The sequence below is a fragment of the Pecten maximus genome, chromosome 10 (genome assembly GCF_902652985.1).
Source record: "Pecten maximus chromosome 10, xPecMax1.1, whole genome shotgun sequence".
Classification (NCBI taxonomy): Eukaryota; Metazoa; Mollusca; class Bivalvia; order Pectinida; family Pectinidae; genus Pecten; species Pecten maximus.
Window position 1 is genome coordinate 20,996,292 of NC_047024.1, and position 21,927 is coordinate 21,018,218.

Below are 21,927 nucleotides of genomic sequence, written 5' to 3' on the forward strand. Positions count from 1 at the left end.
CCATATTCTAGCTAATGAGATAGAGCAGCTCAAAAGCAGACCCAAATTATTCTGGTGAAGGAACGGTCCTGAACGGGTTATTTGTTTCAACTAAGTGTGCCCGTCATACAGAAAATGGGTCAAGCTCGTCTTTCTTGAACTTTTTTGAGATTCATCATAAAAAATGCATGCATATCAGAAACGGTCTAGCTATGAACCTGGCCCCAGGAGGGAGCTATTGGCAAAATATCGTGATTCTAGGCCTCCTGGTTATTCAGAAGAGGATTTTAAAAATGTTTAACAATGGCACATAGGTAACTATAAGTAATAGGAGAGGGAAAATTGCACGGCCAGACCGGGGTTCGAACCCGGGACCTCCGAACACTAGCCGAGCTCTAACAATTGAGCTACCTGGTCGCCGGCGTTCATCCCATTCCAGTTCCGCAACGCTGTGCTCTTTGAGGGAGTGTTGCTGTTAGCGATTGCAATGAAGTTGACCCCACGAAATTTCAAAATTAATGTTGATTAACCAAATAACCCAAACAACTCCAACTAAATAGAAACCGTGGCCAGTATTTGGTACACGATGGCACGTGAAAGACACTATCATCATCAATATTTGAAGCATTAGTCTCCAAAGGCTACGAGAATAGAGGTCGTCTTGTCCGGCAAGATCTGACCTCAAGTCGCATACAACACAAAATATCAAGAGAACCGTCAGAAAGCGACGACGATGGCTGAGAAGTACGGTGGCTGATTTGTGCCATTTCGTCTTTTCGCCCCGAATTTGGTAAAGACGAAATGACACAAATCAGCCACCGTAAGTCCATCCGTTTTCTTTTCCCAAGAATTGGTTATTGTAAAAGGACATATAGAAGCAGAGGCGTAGATATATCATGTATATATACGTCTCTGGTAGAAGCTATGGTATATTAAATTTGGAGAAAGGCGCTCACCAAGCAAAGTCGTTGACAATGGAGAAGCAGTACTGGAACATTGCATGTTCTGCGTTTTAAGGATACTACATGTAAAGTTTAAGGGTACATCAAAATATGGAAAAACGGGACAAGTCCAAGAATAGAATTTCAAGACAAGACGCATTGTCATTATTGATACTAACAGATGAAAATGGTTATTGACGGTTATTATAATCCATACCAATATAAATTCCTCTCCAGATTCATCTACAATGTCTTGACGGCAAGGTTTCGTTTTCAGAATTCGCTAACACACTTTATTTTGCAACCCAGCAATCAGTGTTACCAGAGGAACAAATTGTATGGTTAAGACGACAATTGTATGACAAATATGGTACATATATATGAGTAATCTCCCTCTGGATTCAAGTCGTGACAAAAAGGTGGTAAATTAACGGTGACGGAAGAAAGGCTTATCCATGCTAACTAGAGAACATAGTAGCAGGAATAGGTATAAAAAAAACCCCAGAGAAAATACAAAATTGTGCCTTAATTAGCCTCAAGATCACTGATGTTATACAACACTTAATAACTGTATAAGTTTGTATAAGGATGGATTTCGCCAGTAATATGGTTTTATAAATTTTACTCTCAGATTATGATAACCCTACATCTCAAGATAAAATGATATTCCCTTAGCCACTGCATCACTTCTCATAGGAAAAACTCAACTCTTGTATGAATAGATTTGCTTATATTTATTGGTAACTAGCGATAGGTATACGCAGACACAGTTTACAAATACTCGAACTCTCATTCACACATTACAACATCATCTTGTCCGGCAAGAACTGACCTCAAGTCGCATACAACACAAAATATCAAGAGAACCGTCAGAAAGCGACGACGATGGCTGAGAAGTACGGTGGCTGATTTGTGCCATTTCGTCTTTTCGCCCCGAATTTGGTAAAGACGAAATGACACAAATCAGCCACCGTAAGTCCATCCGTTTTCTTTTCCCAAGAATTGGTTATTGTAAAAGGACATATAGAAGCAGAGGCGTAGATATATCATATATATATACGTCTCTGGTAGAAGCTATATGGTATATTAAATTTGGAGAAAGGCGCTCACCAAGCAAAGTCGTTGACAATGGAGAAGCAGTACTGGAACATTGCATGTTCTGCGTTTTAAGGATACTACATGTAAAGTTTAAGGGTACATCAAAATATGGAAAAACGGGACAAGTCCAAGAATAGGATTTCAAGACAAGACGCATTGTCATTATTGATACTAACAGATGAAAATGGTTATTGACGGTTATTATAATCCATACCAATATAAATTCCTCTCCAGATTCATCTACAATTTCTTGACGGCAAGGTTTCGTTTTCAGAATTCGCTAACACACTTTATTTTGCAACCCAGCAATCAGTGTAACCAGAGGAACAAATTGTATGGTTAAGACGACAATTGTATGACAAATATGGTACATATATATGAGTAATCTCCCTCTGGATTCAAGTCGTGACAAAAAGGTGGTAAATTAACGGTGACGGAAGAAAGGCTTATCCATGCTAACTAGAGAACATAGTAGCAGGAATAGGTATAAAAAAAACCCAGAGAAAATACAAAATTGTGCCTTAATTAGCCTCAAGATCACTGATGTTATACAAACACTTAATAACTGTATAAGTTTGTATAAGGACGGATTTCGCCAGTAATATGGTTTTATGAATTTTACTCTCAGATTATGATAACCCTACATCTCAAGATAAAATGATATCCCCTTAGCCACTGCATCACTTCTCATAGGAAAAACTCAACTCTTGTATAAATAAATTTGCTTATATTTATTGCATGGTAACTAGCGATAGGTATACGCAGACACATTTTACAAATACTCAAACTCTCATTTACACATTACAACATCATGTATGTACTATAGACCTTAAATTCCCCACTGTGAAAATCATAAAAATTATGAAATGCAATACATATATTTTACCAATTAATCCTGTATACCATCTTATAAAAAATATCAAAATAAGCAATTACTTGATCTCGGATATTATGTACGTATACACTGTCAACTGCACGTGCAAACTCGCAACCTAAAGGAAAATAATTTCCGTCTAATTCGCTCCGCTCAAACCACGGAAATTTTATTTCGTCTGCCACATCTAAATTGCAGCTCATATTATATACAGTCTAAATAGCTAAATTGTGTGAAGAAAGACGAAGCTTCGATTAACAGATTCGGTATTTCCCCGGAATAAACCTTGTCAAATAGTATTGAATGGTAGGTTAGAAAATGCTACTTAGGCGTCCTCTGTTTCAACCCGAGGTCAAATCCGCGGGCACAGGGGTTTGATCTCCCGTGATTTTGTCTTCATCAACCTTCATCTTCCGTCAGTAGTGGACATATGTCACGGAAATCATGATAATGGTAACAGGTAATTAATATAATTGAATACTTAGTATTGTAGGCAGTGGAATCAGGGATATTACTATCTAGAAATGGGAAATTATTAATCGGGCCTTTCGAGCACTTTAACGTGTTCTAGTGCCAATTTTCTGGTGTAATAAAATAAAGAACAATTACTAATTGTAATGGGAAACATTTACAGAAGTCCCCCAAATGACCTCGCAGTCGTACCGCTGTTTTCGCCATCCCTCAAAACCACTAAACACCAATTTTCAACAAAATTGAATAATATTTTAAATTCGACAAATCGGAGCACAGTAAATGACGACCATTTTGCTGGTTACGATAGTGACCGGTGTCCAATGATGTACCTAGATACCAAATTGCAAAAATCTGACAATCTCTGAAATTTTATTTTCATCCTTTTATCTTTCAACTTACAAGACTTACAATCTCGCATATAATGTCATTTGTAACGAACCCTTATGCTTGGACAGTACCCAGAACCCTGTCATTTTCAAAATGTATATTTAACATTTATGCAAGCGTCTTTAGGATGACGTAGGATGGAAAATCAAAGTTAACAAGAGCTGTTGGAGAACAGCATAGCTCGTCTCGCAAATGTTTGTCAATAAATAATTAAAATATATTAATTGGAATGGTTTCGCAAATTGCATTAATAATATCTATATTGTTTACTCGATCAGATTATGCTTTGTGAATTCATGCAATTTTCAAAACCATACCAATTTATATATATATAAATTATTTATTGACAAACATTCGGGAGACAAGCTATGCTGTTGTAGATTAAATGAATATATTAAATACAAATGTAATTGCTTTTGGACATATTTCTTCAATTTTTTGACAAAATATTATCCTAATGAGAGTTGTCTCCATTGAAAAATGTGGACCGGTATAAATTGTCTATTGTGAGCATTTTCACATTGTTTTATTTTCAGTTTCACCCCAAGAAGGGATAGTGTAACTCCATAGGGACTCTTTTACCAAATATCAGCACCCTAGTACAATCATAAAGTTATGTGTTAAATAGCTTTCAACATTTGCACAATTTTTTTTTTTAAATGTGTTTTTTCCCAAAAAAAATATTTCAGTTTAACTCCGGCAAGGAATAGTTTAACCCCCACAGGGAACCTAATACCATGTATTACTATGACTTTCAACACTCACAATATAAACTTAACACAAAGTCCAAAGATTTAAAAACAAAAACAAACAAAAAACAGATTTAAAAAGAAAAAATTCAATTTAAAAAAAAAAAGTTTTACTCCAGGAAGGAATTGTCTTACTCCATAGGGACTCTATTGCCAAATATCAGCACCCTAGTACAATTATAAAGTGATGTATTAAAACCTCTTAACACTTGCACCAAAAACTTAACACAGAAATATTCTAATTCCAAAAATTTGAAAATTCTGTTTTTTTTTCCCAAAAAATCTTTTAGTTTAACTCCGGCAGGGGATAGTTTAACCCAAGAGGGAGTCTATTATCAATTTTCAGCACCCTAGTACAATTATAAAGTGATGTATTAATACCTTTCAACACTTGCACCAAAAACTTAACGCAGAAATATTCTAATTCCAAAAATTTGAAAAATTCTGGGTTTTTTTTCCAAAAAATCTTTTAGTTTAACTCCGGCAGGGGAAAGTTTGACCCCCCCACAGGGACCATATTACCATAAATTACTATGCCTTTCAACACTTGCACCAAACATTTAACATTTGGAAAACCAACGCCGACGCCGACGCCGGAGTGACGGCATAAGCTCTCACTCTTCTTCGAAGAGACGAGCTAAAAAAGATTTAACCCACATCCATTTTTCACAAGATAGTACCGCAATTTTAACTCTGAGAAGCAAAATTCTGCATGTAACTTCCAACGATAAAGACGAAAATAATCATGAAAAATTATCTCACAAAACCTACATGTACAACACTTTTTTTCCGTCGGAACAGGTGCTTTCGTTTCCTTGTAAGCTGATACTCTACCTAACACCACGGTAGTTACTCGTTCATTCACTTTGTCGAAACTTTACAGATATCTCTCTCTGACCGACTTTCAGTGGCAATAATTCTGAACATGGAAAATTGATTTTAGCAAATATCGTCAGGAGCGTTAAATAAATAAATGGTTTCACGGGTTTTAAATGACCATTTTTTTCTTAACTAATGTTGTCACAATATAAGGTAAAACATCTTGGATTGTGATAACTACATATGGCTTCTTTTGCTTTTGTTAATACATACACACACATATATGCACCAGTGTTCAATTATAGAAAGTGAATGATATGAAATCGATATGGCAATTGAGTTTTTGCCCTTCGATAATAAGAAACAAGTTTGCCCGGGCTTCATCAGTTGAGAGGAAAAAAGATAAATTTATAAAAAAAAAAATCAAATGAAGAAAATTAAAAAAATATAAGTTCAAAATTTATTATTACTATTATTATTAGAATTATTGAAAAAATAATTAAAATTAATCTGAAATCAATTAATACATTTTGAAATAATAACTTAAGGAATCAATTAAAAAGACTTATCAATAAATTCAGAAACAATTTCAAGAATGAATTTCAACAAGAGCTGTTGGAGAACAGCATAGCTCGTCTCGCAAATGTTTGTCAATAAATAATTAAAATATATTGATTGGAATGGTTTCGCAAATTGCATTAATAATATTTATATTGTTTACTTGATCAGATTATGTTTTGTGAATTCATGCATTTTCAAAACCATACCATTTTATATATATATATAAATTATTTATTGACAAACATTCGGGAGACAAGCTATGCTGTTGTTAAATGAATATATTAAATACAAATGTTATTGCTTTTGGACATATTTCTTCAATTTTTTGACAAAATATCATCCTAATGAGAGTTGTCTCCCTTGAAAAAAAATGTGGACCAGTATAAATTGTCTATTGCGAGCATTTCCACATTGTTTTATTTTCAGTTTCACCCCAAGAAGGGATAGTGTAATTCCATAAGCACCCTAGTACATCATAAAGTGACGTGATAATAGCTTTCAACATTTGCACACAAATTTTAAAAATGTGTGTTTTTCCCCCAAAAAATCTTTCAGCTTAACTCCGGCAAGGGATAGTTTAACCCCCACAGGGAACCTAATACCATGTATTACTATGGCTTTCAACACTCACAACATAAACTTAACACAAAGTCCAAAGATTTAAAAGCAAAAACAAAAAAACACAGATTTAAAAAGAAAAAATCTTCTTTTTTTTTAAAGTTTTACTCCAGGAAGGGATTGTCTTACTCCATAGGGACTCTATTGCGAAATATCAGCACCCTAGTACAATTATAAAGTGATGTATTAATACCTTTCAACACTTGCGCCAAAAACTTAACGCAGAAATATTCTAAGTCCAAAAATTTGAAAATTCTGGTTTTTCCCAAAAAAAATCTTTCGGTTTTACTCTGGCAGGGGACAGTTTAACCCCAGAGGGACTCTATTGCCAATTATCAGCACCCTAGTACAATTATAAAGTGATGTATTAATACCTTTCAACACTTGCACCAAAAACTTAACGCAGAAATATTCTAAGTCCAAAAATTTGAAAATTCTGGTTTTTCCCCCAAAAAATCTTTCGGTTTTACTCTGGCAGGGGATAGTTTAACCCCAGAGGGACTCTATTGCCATCAATTACTATGCCTTTCGACACTTGCACCAAAAATTTAACATTTGAAAAACCAACGCCGACGCCGGAGTGACGACATAAGCTCTCACTCTTCTTCGAAGAGACGAGCTAAAAATCAAAAATTGATCTTAACAGAAAAACAGTCAATTAAAAAATTGATCTGAAAAATGAATTAAAAAATATTATATACATTTAAAAATGATTTCATTAATTAAAAAAATCATCTTGAAAAGATACATAAAATGTTAAAGCTACAGGTCAAAATAAATCTGGTTAGTAAATTCAAAAATTTATTATTCAAGAATAAATTTCTTAACATTTCAAGAATGAATTCAACAAAATTAAGAATTTAAAAAATATTTTAAAATGTATTCAAAAATTTATATTAAAAACAGATACAAAAAGGTTAAGACTACAAGTCAAAATGAATCCGAAGATTGAATTAAAAAAAATTAACAATGAATATTGAAATATTTGAATGAATTCATTTCTGTTTTAATAAATTAAACATTGATGTAAAGAATATATTGAAAAAATTAATATTTCAAAAAATAACAAAAATACAAGTCAACAATTCTGATGGTTGAATTCCAAAATGTTTTCAGGAATAGTATTTCAAAATATTTAATTGAAAAAAAGTTATTTAAAAAAATAAATAAAAATATTTTAAGACTTGATTTAACAATGATCTGAAGAATGCATTAAAAGATTTATATTTGATTATATTTGTATATGTTAATAATATACACACACATATGCACCAGTGTTCAAGGAATTATTTTCATGTATTTGGTCGCTCAAGAACTGAAAGAAAAAATGTTTATCGACATATTAAAACCTAACCTACATGCACAATAACCCTACTTTGTTTATGACGTCACAGCTGTTGTTAACTTATGGCGTTATCAGTATTTTTGACGTCATATATCTCGGCAACGTCAAATAAAGTCCGCCTATGAAGGTAAATCTTGGCTTTTGTTTTATTTTTCTTTATATATACACACATATGATGAAGTTAACGAATTTTCAAGTAAATTATATATAAAACTGATGATTGACAAAAGAGTTATATTTTGCACTAGCGCTTTCACTGTATGTCTGTTTTGTCATTCCTAACTATATAAACGAATTACAGACTAGTCCCAAAAGAAAAGAAAAAAACAAAACATTTTGCCACAAATTTGATTCCTATCGCCCAAGTCTTAAAACCATTTGGCCATGTTTTATGTTCCTGTCAAGCTGTGATGTTAATTATAATTAACTATAATTGATACTGATGGACTGACAACGGAGATAACTGCTCCATAATGTTAAAAGAGGTGTGTAATGACCTCAAGACTCAACTGCCAAAATAATTTCATAAATTTTGGAAAATGCTTCTTTTTCTGGACTGTTACTTTTATAAAATTTTGTTGTCATAATAACAAGAGCCAAAATACATAGTGAAAGTCAATTATAGAGAGTGAATGATATGAAATCGATATGGCAATTGAGTTTCTGCCCTTTAATAATAAGTTACAGGTTTGCCCGGGCTTCTTCAGTTGAGAGGCAAAAAGATCAATTTATAAAAAAAGATAGAATTATTGAAAAAAAAATCAAAATTGAGCTGAAATCAATTAAGAATAAATTTTAAAATAATATCTAAAGGAATCAATTAAAAAGAATTATCAATAAATTCAAAAACAATTTCAAGAATGAATTTCAAAAATCAAAAATAGATCTTTACAGAAAAACAGTCAACTAAAAATTGATCTGAAAAATGAGTTAAAAAAATATTAAATACATTTAAAAATGATTTCATTAATTATAAAAAAAAAATCTTGAAAAGTTACACAAAAATGTTTAAGATACAGATCAAAATTGATCTTGTTAGTATATTCAAAAATTTATTATTCAAGAATAAATTTCTTTACATTGAATTCAGCAAAATTAAGAATTTAAAAATATTTAAAGACTAAATTCAACAATAACCTGAAAAATGTATTCAAAAATTTATATTAAAAAAAGATACAAAAAGGTTAAGGCTACAAGTCAAAATTAATCCGAAGATCGAATTCAAAAATTTATTTTACAATGAATATTAAATTGAATGAATTCATTTTTGTTTTAATAAATTCAACATTTATGTAAATATACTGAAAATTTAATATTTGAAAAATTATATAAAAATACAAGTCAACAAATGTGATGGTTCCAAAACTTTTTCAGGAATACATTTCAAAATACTTAAATTCAAAATTTTTTTTTTTTTTAAATAAGAAAAATAAACAAAACAATTAAAGACTAAATTTAACAATGATCTGAAGAATGCATTCAACAATTTATATTCGATTGTGTTTATAGCTGCGACCTGATGATTGAATTCAAAAAAATAATTAAAAAAATTATTGAAGAATTTATTTTAAAACATTTCAACTCTAAAATTTATTTAAAAGAATTAATAAATATTTAAATACTAAATTCAACAATGACCTGAAAAACAGATAATAAAATTTGTATTTGAAAAAAAATGATAAAAAAGTTAAGATTACAAGTAAAAATTAATCTGAAGATTGAATAAACAATTCTAGTAAAGACTAAATATTGATAAAAATAATGAGTTCTAAATTCTATATCTGGATTCAACAAGAGCTGTTGGAGAACAGCATAGCTCGTCTCGCAAATGTTTGTCAATAGATAATTAAAATATATTAATTGGAATGGTTTCGCAAATTGCATTAATAATATTTATATTGTTTACTTGATCAGATTATGTTTTGTGAATTCATGCATTTGGGAGACAAGCTATGCTATTGTAGATTAAATGAAGATATCAAACACAAATTTTATTGCTTTTGGACATATTTCTTCAATTTTTGACAACATATCCTAATGAGAGTTGTCTCCCTTGAAAAATGTGACCGGTATAAATTGTCTATTGTGACGTTTTCATATTGTTTTATATTCAGTTTCACCCCAAGAAAGGATAGCGAACTCCATAGGGACTCTTTTACCAAATATCAGCACAATAGTACAATCATAAAGTAATGTGTTAAAAAGCTTTCAACATTTGCACGAAAATTTTTAAAATATGTGTTTTTTCCTCAAAAAAATATTTCAGTTTAACTCAGGAAAGGGATAGTTTAACCCCCACAGGGGACCTAATACCATGTATAACTATGCCTTTCAACACTCACAATATAAAGTTAACACAAAGTCCAAAGATTTAAAAACAAAAATAAAAAAAAACAGATTTAAAAAGAAAAAATCCAATTTTTACTCCAGGAAGGGATTGTCTTACTCCATAGGGACTCTATTGCCAAATATCAGCACCCTTGTACAATTATATAGTGATGTATTAAAACCTCTTAACAATTGCACCAAAAACTTAACGCAGAAATATTCTAAGTCCAAAAATTTGAAAAATTCTGGTTATTTCCCAAAAAAATCTTTTAGTTTAACCCCGGCAGGGGATAGTTTAACCCAAGAGGGAGTTTATTACCAACTATCAGCACCCTAGTACAATTATAAAGTGATGTATTAATACCTTTCAACACTTGCACCAAAAATTTAAAAAAAAATCTGGTTTTTTCCCAAAACAATCTTTTAGTTTAACTCTGGCAGGGGATAGTCTAACCCCAGAGGGACTCTATTGCTAATTATCAGCACCCTAGTACAATTATAAAGGTATGTATTAATACTTTTCAACACTCGCACCAAAAACTTAACGCAAAAATTGTCTAAGTCCAAAAATTTTCAAAAATCTGTTTTTTTTCCAAAAAATCTTTTAGTTTAACTCCGGCAGGGGATAGTTTGACCCCCACAGGGACCATATTACCATAAATTACTATGCCTTTCAACACTTGCACCAAAAATTTAACATTTGGAAAACCAACGCCGACGCCGACGCCGACACCGACACCGACGCCGGAGTGACAACATAGGGTCTACTCGATTTGCTCTGCCGACGGCTCGACAACTGCCGGAAATGGATGTCGTGGAAAGAAGCGAAACCGGCTGACTCCAAACCGGAAGATACAAAATAAACATGGCGGACAATGTGCTAAATATCGGTCTTGTAAGTTTCTTGATCGCCGATTCCGAGCTGCAGGATGACGAGAGCACACGGAGAGACAAGGTGATGGCTGTATTTAGTACCTTGTAAGTATATTTAATGCATCATAACATTAAACTGACATCTTGGACTCCTCTGTTTGATTGTTGTAGTCCTTATCACCAAGGGGTATAGATCTTTCTATATATAAATCGACTAATTTTTAAACATTTTCATTAAAATTACGATTTTTGCATGTGTGTTTAGTAATTTATCACCAAAAATGACAATAAAGTTAACGAATGAAATATAGCGTCTGTGAACGAATAAGCTTAAAAGATTCTAGTCATAATTTTTAGTGAAAATGTGAACTAGGTTAATATCTAGATCTATCATTTTGTGGGACCATTTTCATACCCCAGCAAGGGGGGAGGGGGGGGGGAGGTGTATTCCCAAGACAAAAAGTTTTTGAGCATTCTTTTTTCTTTTGCAGGTTAAGAGAAAAGAGGTACAAGATTGAAGGCTTTTACGAAGAAACAATTAACATGTATCTTCCAGACACGTTCAAAAGATTTTTTCGTATTTCAAGAGAAACATTTGAAATATTGCTGCAGCATTTAATCCCATTGATGGGCACCAGGACTCATCCAGGTGGAAGACCAGAAGTTCCAACTGAGAAGAAAATTTTAATGACTTTAAGATATATGGCTTCACAAGAAACAACCCTAGAACTAAGCCATCGGTTTGATGTCTCTGAATCCACTTTTTTACGTGCAAGGAGTGAAGTTATCGACATCATAAATAACCATTTACTCGTAAAGTTCAGAAAATGGCCAGAAAATGGCGAACTTCCAGACATTGCCCAAACAATTGATGATCTTGGGCGGTACAACTTTCCCAATGTTGTGGGAGCGGTGGACGGTTGCCATATCCCAATTGAAGCACCAAATAGAAATCCTCAGTCATATTACAATCGAAAAAAATTCCATTCAATAATCCTCCAAGGGGTTTGTCGAGAGAATCGGATGTTCATCAACATAAACGTTGGTTGGCCTGGCCGAGTTCATGATGCTAAGGTGCTACGAAATTCACAGTTATGGGGCTTTGGTTTTAGGAAGTGCAGAAATGGTCAGTTCCATTTACTTGGTGATGCAGCGTACCCAATTCGACGGTGGCTTCTCACACCATACAGAGACACTGGACATTTGAGTCGCAAAGAAATGGCATACAATAGGGCACTTTCATCAAAGAGGCAAGTTATAGAAAGGGCATTTGCCTTGCTTAAAGGTCGTTTCAGAAGACTGAAGTACATAAATGTCAGGAGTATTATCCAGATTTGCCGAATCATTACTTGCGCTTGTGTTTTGCATAACATCTGTATTCTGCACCATGACGGCATGGAAGATTTTTTATCGGATGATGTGGATGAAGTTGATGCCGGTGATGGTGGGATCCGACAAATAATAGAGAATGACGCAGAAGGCGTTATGAAACGGCTGGTTATCACAAATCAACTGCGAAACTGAAAAAACAACGAAGTTGCTTGAAAACTACTAACCAGACACCCGCTCTTGTTTTCGTTCCAGTGTGAATTAATAAAGGAATGTTAGCACACTAGTAACAATGAAAGCAATGTCTAAAACCCTTAATGTAGTTTAAAGATTATATAAATCCAGAACAAAATAGAATTTGTATATTTTTTCATGTTCAATGTTGATATGTTTTCCATCATTGCAGCCGAGCATTAAGATTTTCCATTTAACTTCCTCAAGTGAGGTTCATGCAGTCATCTATTTTCAAAGATTAAATAATCTGATCAACACATTAATGTTAGATGTTGTCATTTACTCTGTTATTCACAGTTATGGGACATGGCAAATGATCACTGGCGGATTTAAGGGGGGGGGGGGGGGGGGGGGGGGGGGGGCACACGGCCCCCACCCTAAAATTGTCAAAGTAAGGATACACAAATTTCCGTATCACCGAAATAATAGTGTAATAAAGGTTCTACTTTAATAGAACTTTATTAAAAAGCTCACTCAGTATGCAAGATTTGACATCTTTATTAGCTCACCTGCCCGAAGGGCAAGTGAGCTTATGCCGTGGTGCGGCGTCCGTCGTCCGTCCGTCCGTCCGTCGTCAACTTTTTCATTCAAACAACTTCTTCTCAATAACCAAGAGGCCCAGGGACTTGATATTGGGCCTGTAGCATGCTGGGGTGAAGGGCTACAAAGTTTGTTCAAATAAATGGCCTTGACCTTCATTCAAGGTCACATGGGTCAAATAGGCTATAATCTTCAAACGACTTCTTCTCAATAACCAAGAGGCCCATGGATTTGATATTGGGCTTGTAGCATGCTGGGGTGAAGGGCTACAAAGTTTGTTCAAATAAATGACCTTGACCTTCATTCAAGGTCATATGAGTCAAATAGGCTATAATCTTCAAACGACTTCTTCTCAATAACCAAGAGGCCCAGGGACTTGATATTGGGCCTGTAGCATGCGTGGGTGAAGGGCTACAAGTTTGTTCAAATAAATGACCTTGACCTTCATTCAAGGTCAAATGGGTCAAATAGGCTATAATCTTCAAACGACTTCTTCTCAATAACCAAGAGGCCCAGGGACTTGATATTTGGCCTGTAGCATGCTGGGGTGAAGGGCTACAAAGTTTGTTCAAATAAATGACCTTGACCTTCATTCAAGGTCACATGGGTCAAATAGGCTATAATCTTCAAACGACTTCTTCTCAATAACCAAGAGGCCCATGGACTTGATATTGGGCCTGTAGCATGCTGGGGTAAAGGGCTACAAAGTTTGTTCAAATAAATGACCTTGACCTTCATTCAAGGTCACATGGGTCAAATAGGCTATAATCTTCAAACGACTTCTTCTCAATAACCAAGAGGCCCAGGGACTTGATATTGGGCCTGTAGCATGCTGTGGTGAAGGGCTACAAAGTTTGTTCAAATAATGACCTTGACCTTCATTCAAGGTCACATGGGTCAAATAGGCTATAATCTTCAAACGACTTCTTCTCAATAACCAAGAGGCCCAGCGACTTGATATTGGGCCTGTAGCATGCTTGGGTGAAGGGCTACAAAGTTTGTTCAAATAATTGACCTTGACCTTCATTCAAGGTCACATGGGTCAAATAGGCTATAATCTTCAAACGACTTCTTCTCAATAACCAAGAGGCCCATGGACTTGATATTGGGCCTGTAGCATGCTGGGATGAAGGGCTACAAAGTTTGTTCAAATAAATGACCTTGACCTTCATTCAAGGTCACATGGGTCAAATAGGCTATAATCTTCATACGACTTCTTCTCAATAACCAAGAGGCCCAGGGACTTGATATTAGGCCTGTAGCATGCTGGGCTGGGGTGAAGCACTACCAATTTTGTTCAAATAAATGACCTTGACCTACATTCAAAGTCACAGGGGTGAAATCGGCTCAAATCTGTAAACAATAATTTTGCGATAGCCAAGAGCCTCCAAGACCTGATATTAGGCCAATAGAATGCTGGAATGAAGGACTAGAAAATGTTTAATATGAATAAAACTAGCTTACAATGATATTTGAATAAAGAGGTAATCAACATAGTATCTTTAGAAATGACTTCAATCAACTTCAAAGTTGCTGTAGAGCCAGGTGAGCGATACAGGCCCATTGGGCCTCTTGTTTTCAATTTTTTTTCTGACGAGTAGAACTTTTTCGTTGTTATAGCAAGGACCTTTATTGCTTCACATGACCCTGCTTTCTGAGTAAAACAATGTGCCCGGTAGTATATGCGTCCATCTCTTTTCAGTTATACTGAATATTTGTTTTAGTATAAAAAAAACATACGTTTATATCTTATTATTTACTTCAATGGTTGAATTTTAGTTGTTGATAACGCTTCTAAGAATCCTCAGAATGCACCAAATCGCACTATTTGTATCAATCCCCCCCCCCCCCCCCCCCCTCCCAATGGTAGGTCGTGAATCCACGAATCTATCGTGTATTATACTAGAATGTAGGATTTTGCATTTACCTGCTAAAAATCCCCCCCCCCCCCCATTATTTGCCGGTCACGCCCCCTCTAACTGAAAATCCTTTATCCGCCCCTGATAATCCACGCTGACCAGTGGCTGTTGCATTGATTTAAGCCTGGTATAGCCTAAATTCATACTTTCCTTGTTTTATCATATCCCATGAAGACAGGAAAACATTTCCAAGATTTTTAAATATGTGGAATTGCCATTTACTTCTATTGGTTCTCCATATTCTAAGTACATGTACATTGTAGTTGGTTTCCTCCACAAAGACAACTATCGCCAATAATGATGTATTATGTGTCAATCGGGGAACAAACCATTTTCCTTCAGGTTTTTGTTATGTATATATGCGAAGGCTATACAGGATTAACAAACAAGGAAGCTTTGATTATGAACTTTTAATAACTCACAATTATAAAAGTTTGGATAATAGTACAATGTGCTTCAAGTGAATCTAACAAAATAAAAAAACAAAACAAAATGTCCCAAGGGATCAAAAGGGGCTCAGCTGGTTAACATTATTTATTGTCCAAGCCAATTGTTGAATATTTTGATTGGGACTGGCGAGCTTGCGAAACCAGCAAAATGTTCTCCAGGACCTTTACAAATGTTTACTTAAACATGTTAAATGTTCCTGTTGAAATAAAATTGAAATAAAGTCTTTTGAACATGTATTATTCACATGAATCAGGAATAATATTCAAAACTATTTTGATTTGAACACAGAAATAAGTTCCTTGACCAAATCTAATCTTTCGTGGTGCCTCCTTTCCGCTGCTTTGTCTTGTTCTTGGAGGTAGTCCATCATTTCCTGGACTCCCGATCTTCGACGTTTTGCTTTTGGCAGCTCTGAATAAAAAGAACATTATTTTAAATGTTAATTCAGTGTCAAGTCTCAAGATAATTAAATATCAAAAATAAAATTGACATTTAGGCGTTCTGTCATCTTCACAAAACAAGTCTGGGGACACTTTGTCTCAGTTGTCACTTTAAGTGCAAAATTTACTACAGGTTTTCTTTTGGATAAGTAATGTATTTATTGCTAGGCTAAGCAAGGGTTAAGCACTTCTATTAAATTCTTGCACAGTTGTTAAAAAGGAAGTAGTTGCATGCAAACAACTGATCAATGTTGAAACTATATAATGGCCCTAATGGCACATGAATGGATTGTTTTGGTGGAACTCATATTCTAATGGACTTTATTTAGCACATTGTCAAGTGGACTGTCCAGCAAATATCTAAAAGGGACAGTTAAGGATCGAATTTGACAAACGATTCATTGGATATTAAACCCACATTAATAAATTGATCAAGTTAATACAAAGTTATATATACCGTAACTTTGATCACTCATATGAAACCTTAGCATCCATTCTTGCAACCTGGATGGAATTTGAATTCCATTAGGCGCTTATTCTTTTCATTCATCACTGGGAGATATCTAGGTGTTGTCATGGGATTCAAAACAATGTAGGCATCCCTTAAATATTCCCAGTAGTGCTTAAGGTAATCTCCCCTTCTTCTCCTTTCCAGTACTGCAAGAAGGTTCAATTTTTTTTTCTCCCAAAGTTGTGGTTGCCAGAAATGTGGGCGTTTCACAACATACAGAGGAACTGAAAATATGTTAAGCAAGTAACTGGTAACTTTCTCAAACTACGTTGAAAAATCCCTTGACAATTTTTATTAACTGCCCCCAAGCGGGATTTGAACTCGCAACCCAGGAGGTGAGAGGCTATAGAGATCATATTTGTAATCTTTCACCATGATGATACATTTCCAAATGAAAATGCTTAAAACACAATATATTTTTACATGTAATTGTAAATACAGATATGTGTAATTTAAATACAGAAATCTTTTAAATAGATATCTGTTTCAATATATTACAGATATCTGTATTTCTTATTTAAATATAGATATCTGATATAGATATGTACATTTAAAAGATACCCGTCATATCTGTATTATTAATAAGAAATACAATACATATATATGTATTTAAAATAAACAATGGCTTGCCGTATATGACTGAGACAATGTAGTTCTGCCAGAACTAAGCTAATGATCCAAATGCTTAACATAGAAACTAACGGGACAGACAAGGGGAACACTAAATGCCCCAGATCACTTTGTGGCGGGCATACATATACATACCAGGAGTTGAATCGGAGAAAGTGTCGCTTGCTGCTGCTGCCGGAGTATTTTGGTCTTCTGCAATATATAATAAAACAGAATGGAGGAAAATAGAGTTAACTACTGATCAAATTAGACAATTGAAAACATTCTCACATAAGGCAGGCGAAAATCTGAATAATCATAATTCATAAACCATTTATAAACAAGATGAAGATCCATGGATTTTATATTATGTTGTGTTAATTTACTCAACAACTGCTTTAATAGGTTCCAGATGATATTTATGTAAACATGTAAAACATATAATAATCTATCAATCAAACCTTTATTTTCTGAATCAAGAACTATCTCTGGATGAACATCTGCCTGTCCACTAAATATATTTTCCATGAAATCTTCCAGTTTGTCCTCTGGTGCCCCCTCACCACTTTTGTTCCTCTGTAGCTTCAGATGCCTCTCTTTGAGTGCCTTGACTTTAAGGCGACACTGTTCTGATGTGTAATAATATCCTTTTTCCTGCATTTTATTACAAATTACTTTCCATTTACCCTTGGTTGGGATTTTTTTGTCTTCTATCTGTTGATATAATGACAATATAAGTTTTTCGGAGGCCTCACTCCAGGGTTGAGTTGGGGTATTTGCAGGGGTTGCAGTAGGCTCGGTGTCTACTATGTCTGGCAAGTCATCATAGGACCCAGACTCGTCCAAGGTAGTGCTACTGTTACTTGTACTGGTAGAATATCCTGATGAACTCTGTTCAATACTTGTAGCATCTTCAACTTCGCTCATGGGCAATTCTACTCATAGCCTTGCCATGGTTTCTTTGTCTACAAAAATAAAATAAAATGTAACAAGGGAGACGAGAGGCTACAGCAAATTGAGTAATCACCTGGCAACATAAGACAAGTGCTTCAATTTACTATTGTCCAAGAACCTATATTATGTGGAAAATATATATTAAAAAAAGTAATGTGAAATTTTTTTATACTAACGTTTTCTGTCCTTCAGATTTAATTATTTTATTTTTCTATCTTATTTTTTTATCTATATATATTATACAGCAAAACTCACGAAAAGCTTGCTTTAATGGCCTGCATATAAAGAATTAATTACCACCAGCCCGGATTTTGTCAGCATCTTCCTTGTTGACATTTATTCGATGGCTTGTGTTTGACCTCTTATCCACGACTTTGAATGTGTAGGTCCTGTAAATAATAGACAATGTATTATTAATCAAGTAGAAGGCATCGGTTTTATCTATTCTGGTGACTTCAGATCAACTGTAACCTACATGTACTTGTTCCTCAGACCTCCCCCCCCCCCCCCCCCCCCCCTTCCTTCTTTGTGCAATCATGAATTAAGCTGATTGTTGTATACCTATATTTAAAACTCCATAGCCAATATTTGATTTTATTATCATTTTTCGGCCCATATAAATTATGGAAGTTTTTTTAGTTTCGATGCAACAGTAGGTTTTTCTGAAATGCGCATAGTACTGGACCCGAGGGTGAAGAAATTTGTTGTTAATCTTTAAAGTTCTTAATAATAATAAAAAATACTTCAAGTGTAACACAACACGCACTGGAATGGAGTGTAATCTACCGGGCCGGCAGCATTGTGCACTTCACACGTGGTCCACGCAAGACTACGCTACTGGGTTGCCAGTTCAATGAATAATCATCTGCCGTCTTTTCCAACTTGATAGCTGATTGAATTTGAACTTATCTGAATCCCGTAGACTTTACTTCAACTTTCCCCATACAACGTATTGGTTGGACAAGTTATGGTAAAAGAATTTCAAAAATATCACTTGTCAACTTACCTTTCCGCACCAACGCCCGCCATCTTGTTAGCCCCTTTGCCTATCTCCCGCCACAGGCAAACCCGGCTCACGGATAGGATGCGTGCGCATTTCCGGCTGCACAAGATTTCTGAATCGAGTGACGTGCCGGGTTCTGCCGGCGGCTACCGGCTGAGCCGCGGCTGCGAAAGAAGTAGACCCATAAGCTCTCACTCTTCTTCGAAGAGACGAGCTAAAAATGGTATTTGAAGAAATTTATAAGAAAAGTAAAAAAAATTCTGAAGATTCAGTTCAAAAATTTGTTTCAAAGAATCAAAAAAAAAATTCAACAATGATCTGAAGAAGTATTCAAAAATCTATACTTATTTATTCTGAAAAATGTCATGGCTACAAGACAAAATTAATGTAAGATTGAGTTTAAAAGATGATTAAAGAATAAATAGTTAAATATTTAAATGAATTCAAACATTTATTCAAATATATTCAACATTGATGTAAAAGAATCTGAAGAATTATGTTTAAACAGTTTCATGTAAAAGTAAAAAAAAAAATCTTAAGATTGAATTAAAAAAAATTAAAGAATAAGTTTTTTTTAAATATATCAAGTATTCAAAAATTTATTTTAAAGAATCAAAAAAAGTTTTTAAAGACTTAATTCAACAATGACCAAAAAGATGGATCTAAAAATTAGTATTTGAAAAATAAGTAAAAAAATATTAAGACTTCATGTCAAAATTAATCTGAAAATTAAATTAAAAAATTTATGAAAAAATATAAAGATTGAGTTTTTTTTAAATATATCAAGTATTCAAAAATTTATTTTAAAGAATCAAAAAAAGTTTTTAAAGACTTAATTCAACAATGACCAAAAAGATGGATCTAAAAATTAGTATTTGAAAAATAAGTAAAAAAATATTAAGACTTCATGTCAAGATTAATCTGAAAATTAAATTAAAAAATTTATGAAAAAATATAAAGATTGAATTCAAATATTCTTTAAAAAAATAAATATTAAATTATTAAAATCAATTCAAACATTTATTTCAAGAATAAATACATTATTGATGTAAAGAGGGAACTCAAAAATATATCAACTACTTAATATTAAAATACTGATGTAAAGAATATCTTTTTAAAATACATTTGTATTTCAAATATTCAAAAATTGATTTCAAAGAATCAAAAAAAGTATTTGAAGACTTAATTTAACAATGACCTGAAATATGGATATAAAAATTTATACAAGAAAAAAATCTAGTATAAACAATGTCATCTTCAATTCAAAAATTCTTTAAAAAAATAAAAATAAAATTATTTAAATGAATTCAAAAATTTATTTTAAGAATAAATACATTATTAATGTTAAACGGGGAACTCAAAAATATATCAAATACTTAATATTAAAATACTGATGTAAAGAATATCTTTTTTAAATATTTCAAGTATTGAAAACTTTATTTCAAGGAATAAAAAAGTATTGGAAGACTTAATTCAACAATGACATGAAAATTGGATCTAAAAATTTATATAAGAAAAATCTAGTATAAAATATGTAAACTTCAATTCAAAAATTCTTTAAAAAAATAAATATTAAATTATTTAAATGAATTCAAAAATTTATTTTAAGAATAAATACATTATTAATGTAAACAGGGAACTCAAAAATATATCAAATACTTAATATTAAAATACTGATGTAAAGAATATCTTTTTTAAATATTTCAAGTATTGAAAACTTTATTTCAAGGAATAAAAAAGTATTGGAAGACTTAATTCAACAATGACATGAAAATTGGATCTAAAAATTTATATAAGAAAAATCTAGTATAAAAAATGTCATCTTCAATTCAAGAATTCTATAAAAAAAAATATATTAAATTATTTAAATGAATTCAAAAATTTATATCAAGAATAAATACATTATTGTGTAAAGAGGGAACTCAAAATATATAAAATACTTAATATTAAAATACTGATGTAAAGAATATATTTTTTTTAATATTTCAAGTATTCAAAAATTAATTTCAAAGAATCAAAAAAGTATTGTAAGACTTAATTCAACAATGACATGAAAATTGGATCTAAAAATTTATATAAGAAAAATCTAGTATAAAATATGTAAACTTCAATTCAAAAATTCTATAAAAAAAAAATATATTAAATTATTTAAATGAATTCAAAAATTTATATCAAGAATAAATACATTATTGTGTAAAGAGGGAACTCAAAAATATATCAAATACTTAATATTAAAATACTGATGTAAAGAATATGTTTTTAAATATTTCAAGTATTCAAAAATTAATTTCAAAGAATCAAAAAAGTATTGTAAGACTTAATTCAACAATGACATGAAAATTGGATCTAAAAATTTATATAAGAAAAATCTAGTATAAAATATGTAAACTTCAATTCAAAAATTCTATAAAAAAAAAATATATTAAATTATTTAAATGAATTCAAAAATTTATATCAAGAATAAATACATTATTGTGTAAAGAGGGAACTCAAAAATATATCAAATACTTAATATTAAAATACTGATGTAAAGAATATGTTTTTAAATATTTCAAGTATTCAAAAATTTATTTCAAAGAATCAAAAAAGTATTTGAAGACTTAATTTAACAATGACCTGAAAATTGGATCTAAAAATTTATATCAGAAAAAGTTAGTATAAAAATGTCATCTTAATTCAAAATTATTTAAAAAAATAAATATTGAATTATTTAAATGAATTCGAAAATTTATTTCAAGAATAAATACATTATTGATGTAAAGGTCTTGGTATAAAGGACCACGCCCCCACATCAGTTATAAAACATTAAAGTTCTTACTATACAGGACCCCCCCCCCCCCCCCCCCACCACCAGTAATAAAACATTCAAGGTCTTAGTATAAAGGACCCCCC

The 21,927-nt window shown here is 32.7% G+C and overlaps 2 protein-coding genes across 2 annotated transcripts; one reads left to right on the plus strand and one right to left on the minus strand.

The window, feature by feature from the left end:
* The first annotated feature begins 11,038 nt into the window (after positions 1-11,038).
* LOC117336582 (putative nuclease HARBI1) lies at positions 11,039-12,570 on the plus strand. Its single transcript, XM_033897192.1, has 2 exons — positions 11,039-11,137; positions 11,467-12,570. The coding sequence occupies exons 1-2, from the start codon at positions 11,039-11,041 to the stop codon at positions 12,568-12,570; spliced, it is 1,203 nt and encodes a 400-aa protein (XP_033753083.1).
* Positions 12,571-15,469: 2,899 nt separating this feature from the next.
* Positions 15,470-19,229, minus strand: LOC117336194. Its single transcript, XM_033896647.1, has 5 exons — positions 19,039-19,229; positions 18,330-18,421; positions 17,540-18,043; positions 17,235-17,291; positions 15,470-15,929 (listed from the first exon to the last, which is right to left on the minus strand). Exons 3-5 carry the CDS (start codon positions 18,003-18,005, stop codon positions 15,787-15,789), a joined length of 666 nt encoding a protein of 221 aa, XP_033752538.1. The 5' UTR covers positions 18,006-18,043; positions 18,330-18,421; positions 19,039-19,229; the 3' UTR covers positions 15,470-15,786.
* Between the last annotated feature and the right edge of the window lie 2,698 nt (positions 19,230-21,927).

What these genes read in the sequence shown, in the direction of transcription:
- LOC117336582 (XM_033897192.1), top strand. Translation starts at nt 11,039, where the DNA reads ATGGCGGACAATGTGCTAAATATCGGTCTTGTAAGTTTCTTGATCGCC. An exon ending in GGAGAGACAAGGTGATGGCT is followed by an intron (nt 11,138 to 11,466) that starts GTATTTAGTACC and finishes TTCATACCCCAG; the next exon opens with CAAGGGGGGAGGGGGGGGGG.
- LOC117336194 (XM_033896647.1), bottom strand. Translation starts at nt 18,005, where the DNA reads ATGAGCGAAGTTGAAGATGCTACAAGTATTGAACAGAGTTCATCAGGA. An exon ending in TCTTGATTCAGAAAATAAAG is followed by an intron (nt 17,292 to 17,539) that starts GTTTGATTGATA and finishes TATATATTGCAG; the next exon opens with AAGACCAAAATACTCCGGCA. An exon ending in TTTCTCCGATTCAACTCCTG is followed by an intron (nt 15,930 to 17,234) that starts GTATGTATATGT and finishes CTTTTTATTCAG; the next exon opens with AGCTGCCAAAAGCAAAACGT.